At 46.7% G+C, this 10,769-nt stretch overlaps 1 protein-coding gene across 1 annotated transcript in view; it reads right to left on the reverse strand.

The window, feature by feature from the left end:
• Positions 1-343: 343 nt before the first annotated feature.
• The window catches only part of LOC107119605 (monoacylglycerol lipase ABHD6-like), a 27,462-nt gene continuing 17,036 nt past the window's right edge, over positions 344-10,769 (reverse strand). Inside the window, exons 5-9 of the mRNA XM_015422125.1 lie at positions 10,267-10,399; positions 8,741-8,898; positions 7,891-7,945; positions 3,407-3,507; positions 344-818 (exon numbers count right to left, since the gene is read on the reverse strand). Coding sequence (XP_015277611.1) covers positions 651-818; positions 3,407-3,507; positions 7,891-7,945; positions 8,741-8,898; positions 10,267-10,399 — 615 coding nt within the window. The 3' untranslated portion in view covers positions 344-650. The remainder of the gene's footprint in view (positions 819-3,406; positions 3,508-7,890; positions 7,946-8,740; positions 8,899-10,266; positions 10,400-10,769) is intronic.

The following is a 10,769-nucleotide window of genomic DNA, read 5'->3' on the forward strand; positions in this document are numbered from 1 at the left end:
CATTTCCTGCAGGAGCGGAGCTCTGGCAGTAAAGAGCCCAGGGGGTGGGCACATGCAACAAACCCCACCCCCTGCTCCCAGCAGCCCTCAGTCAGAGCAAGAAGCAGCCAGGTAAGTTGCAGAGCTCCGCCGCGCGCCCCCCCATCCAAAACACTCCAGTGGCACCTTTAAGACCAAGTTTTATTCAGGTACAAGCTCTCCCCCCTCTGCGAGGATAGATCTGCACGTCCCATCCCCCCCCCAATAGCTAGCAATCCAAAACAGTCCAGTGGTGCCTTCTGACACACTTCCGGTGATGTCAGAGGGTGTGGCATATGCAAATAAGTTATGCTAATTAGTTATGCTAATGAGCTCCTGCACCTCTTTTTCTACGAAATGACCCCTGTTATTTACTATTATATCCTGCACTCAATTCACCAGCAAGGCCTAATTGCAGGTTGCTATGTGCAGAAAGAAAGAAGTTGACTGGAGCATCAAACCCCCAAATTCAGTCTGGGGCAGGGGAAAGAGAGACATCTTTTCCACATCATCTTCAAAACAATAGGAGAAGCCCATACAGCCCCTCCACCCTTCTAGGTCCAGTTTTTCCAGCCTGGAAAGTGGCTTTGAATACTCCACCTGGCTTGATGTTCACATGAGGTTTGTGCCAACTAGTTAGTCTTCTTTGTGCCACAGACTGAAATGTGGAATTCCAGGATGAGTTCTGCAGATTTCTGTGGCCTGTCTATGGTTATGAAATGTCCACATCGGTCCAATATGAACACTTGGCAGTGAGGAATGGCTTTGGCTAAAATGTCTGCTCCACAGGGATTAAGTATCTGAACAAGGACAGAATGGAAACAGTGTAAGATGAGAAGGTGCTGAAAAGTGGAAGGAAGCATGCAAGCTCTCTGACGAAAACACAACTGAATTCAAATTCGAATGAACCAAAACTTTTCTTCCCCACCCTCCAGTGACCAAATTGCTAGATTTCTACAAGCAAAAGAACGGCACCAGAAAAAATGCACCCTCTGAAGCATGCATCTGCAGCAATTTTTTACATCTTACTGCTGGGTTGCAACAAACTCAGTTTAAATCTGCACATTTACATTTTAAAGATGTTGAATAGTTGGGAATATGGATCGACCATTTCAAGTCCTGAAACAATTTGCGGGAAAGTGTTTTGCAATTGAGAAGAGCTGTCACCGCAAACAGAAGCAGGATCAGATGGTGCTAGATTAAGACCAAGACTAGAGTAATACCATGTTTATAGTTTAAAAAAAGACCTAATTGTTTATTTAAAAGAAACAGCTAACTTATTAGGAACCAGCTGAGCACATTTACCTTCTCTTTTAGCTTTCCACCACCTCATTCACAGGGCAGTTGTGATTTCCCTCAGGAATTGGGGCTAGGATATAATTAAGTTGCCAACTCTATGTTGGGAAATTCCTGGAGATTTGGTGGTGGAGCCTATTGAGGGCAAGATTTTGGGAGGGGTGGGGTCTTAGCAGGGTATAATGCCATAGAGCCCACCCTCCAAAGTATCATATTTTCTCCACGGGAACTGATCTCTGCAGTCTGGAGAACAATTGTAACTTGGGGACAGCTCCAGACCCCACCTGGAGGTTGGCAATCGTAGATATAATACAGAGTAGAAGGAAGACCATCTTCTACTGGTAGGAGAGGGTTTGGGCAATGATAGGATATGTGGATGAGTTGAATGAAAGGTCTTAAGTTTCGTCTGTGCTGTGCTGAAAAGTTAGATCAATTTTATACTAGTATATGTCACAAATCCTCCTCTGGAATCATGGGAATTGTATTTTGAGGGCGCTGACAGAGAACTATAGTTTCCAGGATTCTCTTGGACCCAGAAATTATTTTTGTCAATTGAACTTTGTAGATGCTCCCAACACACGCACTCCACACAAGCTCCACCTTTATAAAGCTGACCTATACTCAGTCAGAACACTGGCTTGTCTAACTCAGTATTGTCTACTCTGACTGGCAAAAGGTCTTGATACCTACTACTTGGTGGTGGTGGAGGAAAGTGCTGTCAAGTTACAGCCAACTTATGGTGACCCCGTAGGGTTTTCAAGGCAAGAGAAGTTCAGAGGTGGTTTGCCATTGTCTGCTTCTGCGTTGTGAATGTGGGCTTCTTTGGTGGTCTCCCATCCAAGTGCTAACCAGCTTCTTAGCTTCTTAGATCTTACAAGATCAGGCTAGCCTAGGCCATTCAGGTCAGGGCACCTGCTACTTAAGATCCTTGAAATGGAAATGCCAGGGATGGAACCTGGACCTTTTGCATTGAGTACAGGAGCTCTACCACCAGCTCCTCCTGCTGTAGAGCTAAAGCATGTGAGTGGGGCTGCTTTCATTGTGCGATATTCTGTCTTTTCCCTAGGATCTATCTTTCGTTGCTTGGTGTTCTGTCTTGGACTGCATTGCAACTCATTCAACGTGGGAGAGTTTCAGGAGGTCTTAAAGCAGATTTCAAGACATGATGTAGTTCTAGACTCAGTAGGAGCAACGGTCGACAATTTTCCCAGCTTCCTTCTGCTATTTCAGTTATGTTGAGGCTGTTAATATGTTTCTCCCTTTCTTGCCTCCATCTTACAGAGTTTTCCTTTCTGCCTAACCTAACATTTTCATAACTGTTTTGGAGCCCATCTTGTTTCTGATACTGGTCATATGATATCTAGATGGAATGCAGCATAAATCTGATATCCATGGCTGCATCTGTACATCATTGGATACATTGCCAGCGTTGCACTATGACCATCATTTGCATCTAGATTTTCCTGCACGGACACATTGCGAAAGACTGCTACTGTGCAATAATAGCCAGCTGTGTGTGCATGCAGGCTGAAATTATTGCAAAGTTCTAAATATGTCGAGAGTTGAGCTCTCATTCTTGACTTGTAAGCGCCATCCTACAATGTCACAGTCTCCAGGGAAATTTACTGTTCCCTTCAGTATCCATATCACCTGTTCTATTAGATCAGACCAAAATGTTGGCAATGTGGTGCCTTAAATTCCAGAGCCAAGATGAGCAGAAGTGAAATTAAAGTGTATACTGTCTGGACTTAAGCATTAGGCATATGATGCTCAGTGGTTGGGATTTTGTAGGCATAATTGAATCTGCTTTTAATTATTGATGTCTGCGATAGCAGGTGCATGGTTGAGTCAGATTTAGAAACTGGCAGCCTCGTGGGTTCCCATCCCAGCTGTTTCCTTCATTTGATCCAACAGATGATTATTTCTACACCCATGCTACTCAGGAACGAATGACAGAGATCAGGAACTGGGATGTTTGATGCAGCAGTCTCATACTTCTAGTTCCCTACAACTACCACCCGCTGGAAATAAAAATGCTACTGAAACCAACTAATTGGTGTTTACAGATGGTCCTCTTGTCTGGGTGCCTTACCTTGTCATACGTTCCCCAGAGGATCTCGGTTGGAGCCTTGATCTTGCTTGCGTTCTCCTGAAGGCTGTACCTGGACTCCTCACTGGAGAGATCTAAAAAGTCTTTCCCAAGAAATAATCAGAGTTAGTGTCGTCATCCATTTTACCAATGTACATCTTCAGAGCTATTCAAATGGGCCACCAATAAGATGCCTATTTTGCCAGCTAGCAGAATGTGGAAACCCAAAAGCCCATCAGAAGATGAAGAAGAAGAGATTGGATTTATACCTCGCCCTTCACTCAGAGTGGTTTACAATCTCCTTTCCCTTCCCCCCCCCACAACAGACACCCTGGTGGGGCTGAGAGAGCTCTGACAGAAACTGCTCTTTTTCAAGAACAGCTGTGCCAGAACTATGGCTTGCCCAAGGTCATCCAGCAGCTGCAAGTGGAGGAGTGGGGAATAAAGCCCGGTTCTCCCAGATTAGAGTCTGTGCACTTAGCCACTACCCCAAACTGGCTTTCAGCAGCATATTTACACATCAGAGGTCCACTTTGTGTGTGTGTAAAGTGCCACCAAGTCGCAGCCGATTTACAGTGACCCCTTAGGGTTTCCAAGGCAAAAGAGAAACAGAAGTGGTTTGCCATTGCCTTCTTCTGCATAGCAACCCTGGAATGCCTGGGTGGTCTCCCATCTAATTACTAATTAGGGCCAACGCTGCTTAGCTTCTGAGATCTGATGAGGTCAGGCTAGCCTGCGCCAACCGGATCAGGGCAACAATATTTCAGGTGGTTTTGCAAGGTTGGTTGAGAAAGTGCTGTCAAGTCACAGCTGACTTATGGTGATCCCATAGAGTTTTCAAGGCAAGAGACGAAGAGAGGGGGTTTGCCACTGCCTGCCTCTGCATAGCAACCCTGGGTTTCTTGGTGGTCTCCCATTCAAATACAAACCAGGACCGACCCTACTTAGTCTCTGAGACCTGCTGAGATTGGGCTAGCCCGGGGCATCCTGCAACTTTGTACATTTCCTTTTAAAAAGGAATACCCTTCAGAAACAGCTGATAGTTCTTATGCTGTCATCAACAAGCCAGCTGCATAAAAACAGCATAAAACAACATTCAGCAGTCTAAAATAAATAGGCTAGAAACATACCTTTTAAAACAATGATGATGGAACCCCTCAGTTAAAGCAGGGTAAAAGGAAATATTTTTTCCTGGTGCCTGAAGGGACTGTAAGGGGTTATCAAGAAAGCCTCAAGGGGGAAGATAGTCCAAAGGTGAGGTGCTTTCACTGAAAAAGCACTGTCGGGATGGGTTTGCAAAATCCCAGCCCCCTTGCTTGGATTGGTGACTCTTTGAGATCAGTCTTTTTAAGCTTGCAGTGCCAGTGGCACTGGGTTCTGTTGGGCACTCAGTGATTGCACGGGTACTGCTGGGCAATCTGTACATTATACTGGTTCTGCTGGGCTTGCAAAATGCCACCCTTGCCTGCTGGCATTGCCACATTGTAATTGGGTTCTTCTGGGCTTGCAACCCCCCCCCCCCTTGCATGGAATGTGATTCTGTGCTAGACATCAGTCCTGTTGAACTGGCATTACCAAAATGGCACTAGATTCTGCTGGCTTTGCAAAAAAGCCCCCACTCAGTTTCTACTGCAGAGATTCTCTGGTTTGACTGTTATCCTGTTGGGTTTGCACTGCCACAGTGGCACTGGTTCTGCTGGGCACATTGCACTGGTTTTGCTGGGCTTGCAAAAATGCCCCCCATTCAATTTCTACTACAGAGATTCTCTGGGGCTTTGATTCTGTTCTGTTGGGCTTCTATTGCCCTTGCTTTTTTTTTTTTTGGCTGGTTTTCCCCACCATTGGAAACAATGTAGGATGGGGGCGCCTTCTTTGGGGGGGGTCATAACTCAGCCCTCATTAATCAAATATTCATCAAACTTGGAGGGCAGGTAGAGGAGAGTCACCTGGAGATTTCCTGCAAGTTTGGTCTCTCTAGCATGCTGGGGGGTGGGTTCTACTGCATCTTGAACGTCAGAAACCAAACCAGTTCATTTACCTAATGAGCTGCATTCCCTGGTTCATGCCCATCCCTAGCCCTGTCTCTGGTTTCCACCTACCTCATCTCTGCAGGCAGCGACGTGGGTTATAAGAACCAATAACACACGATTTTCTAAGTAAGTTAATGCTAAACTTGGCTTTAAAATTATCCTATTATTCAATTCCATATAGGCTTTAGTATGGCTTTTTTTGGAAAAAGACGTGTTGGAACTCTCAAGACGTAAAAGAAGTTTTCAATCTGCATACTGAAAACTCATGAATTTTTAAACATTTTAAAAAGAATATTGTCAAAGAGGTTCCGAAACTCTGTTCCAGTGCATTCCTCCAGAAAAAAGCCAGTGTGGTAGGGCTGTTTAGGTCTCCCTCTCCACTAGGGTTGCCAGCTCCAAGTTGGGAAATTCCTGGAGATTTGGGCGTGGAGCCAGGAGATGGAGAGGTGGAGTTTAGGGAGGGATATAATGCCATAGAGTCCACCCTCCAAAGGAATCATTTTCTTCAGGGGAACTGATCTTTGTGGTCTGGAGAGAGAGATGCCAGCCTCCAGGTGGGACCTGGGGATCCCCCAGAGTTACAGCTCATCTCCTGGACAAAAGGGATGCTTTGGATGGTGGATTCCATGGCACTGTACCCCACTGAGGGCCCTGTCCTCTCCTGGCTCCAAATCTCCAGGAGTTTCCCAACCTGGTTCTGGCAACCCTATCTCCCCAATCCCCCACCAGTGGCCAGGCCTTACCTGGAGGTTGGCAACCACTGAGGCTTTATATATCTTGGACTGATACAGATCCTATGTGTCTTCACTGATGTCTTAAGCAGGCCGCATACATGTTCTTTCAGGCCGAACCTGTCGTTTCCTTCTGTCTCAAGCTTTTGCACTGACTTTTCCTGAAGCCAGGGCTACGATCACACACATTAAATAATCCACTTTCAGTGCACTTTCAGACTGGATTTTACTGTGTGAACTTCCAAAATCCAGTTTGAAAGTGCATTGGAAGTGGATTGAAAGTGGATTATTTAGTGTGTGTGTGATTGCAGCCCTCTGCTCAGTTTTTTCTTGCTTTCTCTCAGCTGCTTCCTCCTTCAAAATGCCCTAGCATTCCTCCTCTCTTGTCCATAGCCTGACTCCTCCATTGGTCCAAGTGACCATTCCCTAACATGAACATCCTGACCCTTTCACTCTGCACAGCACTTCAGCAAATTTCAGGGCCACAGAGTGAAGAAGAGCTCTAGGGATTGGCCTCCCACTAGAATACTCAACGACCCCCTTCCTAGGCGCAACCTTAGTGTGCACCACTGGGCCAAAGCTACAACCCCAACAATGGTGAGAAGTTTGCTTAGATTTGTACAAAACTTGAGTTTGCCAGGAAAATCAGTGGAAAATTCAGACACTAAAGTTGAGGATTATATGTAGACCTTTGGCATGTCAATTGTCTCTGAAAAAAGAATTGTGGCTGCGGTCACACGGAGCATTAGGCACGCTAGAGAGACGGAAGATAGGTGGATTTTCCGGGCACGATATCACCGCCACATCTGGGAAGCGTAGAGCTCCCGTGGCTTACCCGAGGCTTCACTCCGAAGATGCACGGTAAAAAACTAGTACCTTGGGGCAAGGGCGGGCGCGTGATCGCGTTTCCGGTGGAATCCCATGGCATCCGGCGCCCGCCCATGTCCCCTCGCAAAAAGGTTGTGTTTTTTTTCAAGTGTCCTCGGGATGCACACAAGCACCCAATGGGGCATGCGCACCACCTGTTTGCCGCAGCGCTCTGCTTCTTTGCTGCGCCGCAGGATTGTGGTGTGATCGGCACCTCCCCCCTACCACGGGACCTCCACGGGATGTCTGCTCGCACAACCGTGCGTTATTTTGCCCCGGGGCAAACAGCCACGTTCCCCCCCCCCCCACATTTTCCTGCCCGTGTGACTGCAGCCTGTGTACATCTTGCAATCATTAGGAACGCTTGCCTTTGTTTTATCTTGAACTAAGTGATCTAAAAGAGCATGTGCAGGGAACACCCTTGGGATTCTCTTGCTAGATAAACATCTACCATTGAGTCAGGAAAATAAGGCTGAATCTGTAACCTCTGGTTTCTCTGCACAAGCCCTTCTGGACATTGGTTGGAGAAGCAGCTAGCTGTTGCTTCCTGTTCCAGAGTCCCCTTGTTGTTAAACTTTGCTCTGTGTAGTCTGTGAAATGGCTAAGACTGCCAATCTCCAGGTGCCATGTGGATATCTCCCACTATTACAACTGATCTCTAGATGACCAAGATCAGTTCCCCTGGAGAAAACGGCTGCTTTGGAGGGTGGACTCTATGGCATTATACCCTTTTGATGTCTCTCCCCTCCCCAAATCCTGCCCTCCCACCCACTCCATCCCCCAGATCTCCTGGAATTTCCCAACCCAGAGCTGGCCTAGAAATGGCCCAGGTAGCTTGTATTTCTCCTATTTCACTTACTCTTAATGAAGAACATCCTTTGTGGTCTGTCATCCTCAAGATATCCCTTAAGGAGCTGAAAAGGAAAAACAGTTGAGTCAGAGTAGCAGGAGATACAAAGTTTCTGTCAAGCAGCAAGATGTTCCTTCCTGAAGACAGTACATGCTGAGACTGGAAAACCCGTCTGTTATGTGACAGCCTCTTAATATACGTTTACTAGCCTGAGCGACAACTCTTAACAATGATAGTTTAAGACCCTTTGTGGAAATAGAATCAATTCCTGGCCAATAAAAGTGGATTGGAATGACTGTGAGATATCTCTGTGCAGTCCATAGCGGCAAGGGATTTTGGGGGGGAGGGGTGTCTCTCAGTTGCAGACAAAGGTTTGCAGGACACCCCTCCACACAATTTCGAGTGCCAGTTTGGTGTAGTGGTTAAGTGTGTGACCTCCAATCTGTGAGAACCGGGTTTGATTCTCCACTCCTCCGCTTGCACCTGCTGGATGACCTTGGGCAAGCCATAGTTCTGGCACAGCTGTTCTTGAAAAAGAGCAGTTTCTGTCAGAGCTCTCTCAGCCCCACCTACCTCACAGGGTGTCTGTTGTGGGGAGGGGGAGGGAAAGGGAAAGGAGATTGTAAGCCACTCTGAGACTCCTTTGGGTAGTGAAGGGCGGGGTACAAAACCAATCTCCTCCTCCTCCTCCTCCTTTTCTCCTCCTCCTCCACCTCCTCTCAGATTTTAGTCAGTGCCTCTCCTGCCCACACCAGCAAAGTAGTGACAGAGGAGTGACAGACAGATGTGCAAAGCTCTGCAACGTTATAATGGAAGATGGGGCCAGAGCACTGCAGCCTTTGACGTGCCCCTTCTTTACCTGCAACTGTGCTATGCTTGGGTGGTATAAGCCAAGCTTCAGGAGCTCTTCTCCCTGCCCCTCAGTCAAAGAAACGAGGCGAGGGCTTCCCACACTGACGGACTTCTCCACCTCTCTCAAGTGCTTAATGAACTCATAACCTCCTTGATACCGGATTCCTATGAATTGGGAGACAATGCACAGGTTATTAGACCTGTGACAAGTTAGTGACACATCAATCCTAAAAAAAGAAAAGAAAATTGATTTAGATCAGCTCTGAGAAGATGGTTTGTCATGATGCTGTTGAAGAGTTAATCAGTGATGGGGGGTGGGGGGGAGAAACAAGCAAAAGCTGAATTTTGCAGGAGGGGGGAATGCTGGGGCCAGGGGAGAGAGGGAGGTGGGGAGGGGAGGTGGGGAGGCAAAAGTTATGGGGATGGGTTAGAGATGCCAGCCTCCGGGTGGAACTTTGGGATCCCCTGGAATTACAGCTCGTCTCCAGACTACAGAGATCAGTGCCCCTGGGGAAAATGGATGCTTTGGGGGGTGGACTCTCTGGCATTGGACCCCACTGAGGTCCCTGTCCTCCCCAGGCTCCACCCCCCAAATCTCCAGGAGTTTCCCAACCTGGATCTGGCAACCCTAAGATGGGTTGAGGGAGAAAGCTGAGAGATGCAGATTTGTAGGCTGCCCAAGAAAAATTCATGCTATGAAGTCTATCATAATTCCCTTTAATTTATAGGCCTTAATAGGGGAGTTATGAGAAAAAGAATGATAAAAACCTGATGAATGGTTAGGCCCTAGGCACAAAGATGGGTTGAGTCTGGGTCTGCCAGGAGATCTCCTAGTGAGATGTATGCTTCTGAATTTCCCACTGGAACTCAGTTCCCAATTGCACAGGTACCCAATCTGGATCAGGACCATGATACATGGGGCCTTGTTACCCCCCTGTGCGGTTTTTCTGACCCAGAATGGTCCCAAGGGAGTGCTATTTGCCCCGCTGGAAAATCTTCCTATAGGCTAACAGTATATATAGAGACCCCCCAGTAAGGCAAAGAGTGTCCCCGGGGCCCATTTCACTTTGGGAGGACAGTGTGTTGGGGTGGGGGTGCAAAGCCCCTTTTCCTTGTGCACCATAGTCTTGATCCAAATGAGGACTTGTGTTTCAGGGAATTGAGTTGCCAGCAATGCTCCTTCTAAGCTGTGGAGTCCTGTGAACAAAAATTCTATTTTGTGAACTACTGACACCTCTACAACCACTGCCAAGAGGTGTTTGTTCTCTGAGTTAAAATATGATTGAAAATGTCAGTTTGTTATAAACCGTTCAAAGCATACATTTTCAGCAACTGCAGTATGCATTGTACATGGCCAGGGGCAGTCTCACTTACCAGTGAAAAACTCACATGTGGATTATGAGGACTTGGGTGGTGGTGGAAATGTGTTGTTAGACCCTTAGTCATAACTATCCATTGTCATACTGACATAAATTGCATTCTGTTTGCATGACCCAATAAGACACCCTAAAGAAAAAGAACTCAGCCACTTACCACCTGGGCAAAGGAGGGACAAGCAGCGGACATGCGATGGATAAAGAGCAGCGTAAACCCCAGCTATCATTCCACCCATGGAGAAGCCAATCAGGTGAAAGGGTTTTTTGTCCATACCAATTGTCTTGACAAACTGTGAAAGAAACAAGAATGAAGAGCTAAATACTGGTGTGGATTATTTCCCATGACAGATTTTTGTTTCAATTTCTATTTTATTTATTTATTTATTTATTTATTTATTTATTTATTTTATTTTTATCCTGCCCTCCCGCCGAAGCGGCTCAGGGCGGCGTACAACAGTAAAACAGTAAAACAATCTATATAACATTAAAATCACAATTTACATTCAGTAAAACCTACTCAGGATGGCGACTATAAAGTGCTACATGCTCAATCCAAGTTGTCGAATGCTTGGCGGAATAACTCCGTCTTCACCGCTCTCCGGAACTGGTAAAGATCCCGGAGGGCGCGGATCTCGTGGGGGAGCTGGTTCCATAATGCAG

The sequence above is a fragment of the Gekko japonicus genome, unplaced genomic scaffold (genome assembly GCF_001447785.1).
Source record: "Gekko japonicus isolate JY-2015 unplaced genomic scaffold, Gekko_japonicus_V1.1 scaffold292, whole genome shotgun sequence".
NCBI lineage: Eukaryota > Metazoa > Chordata > Lepidosauria > Squamata > Gekkonidae > Gekko > Gekko japonicus.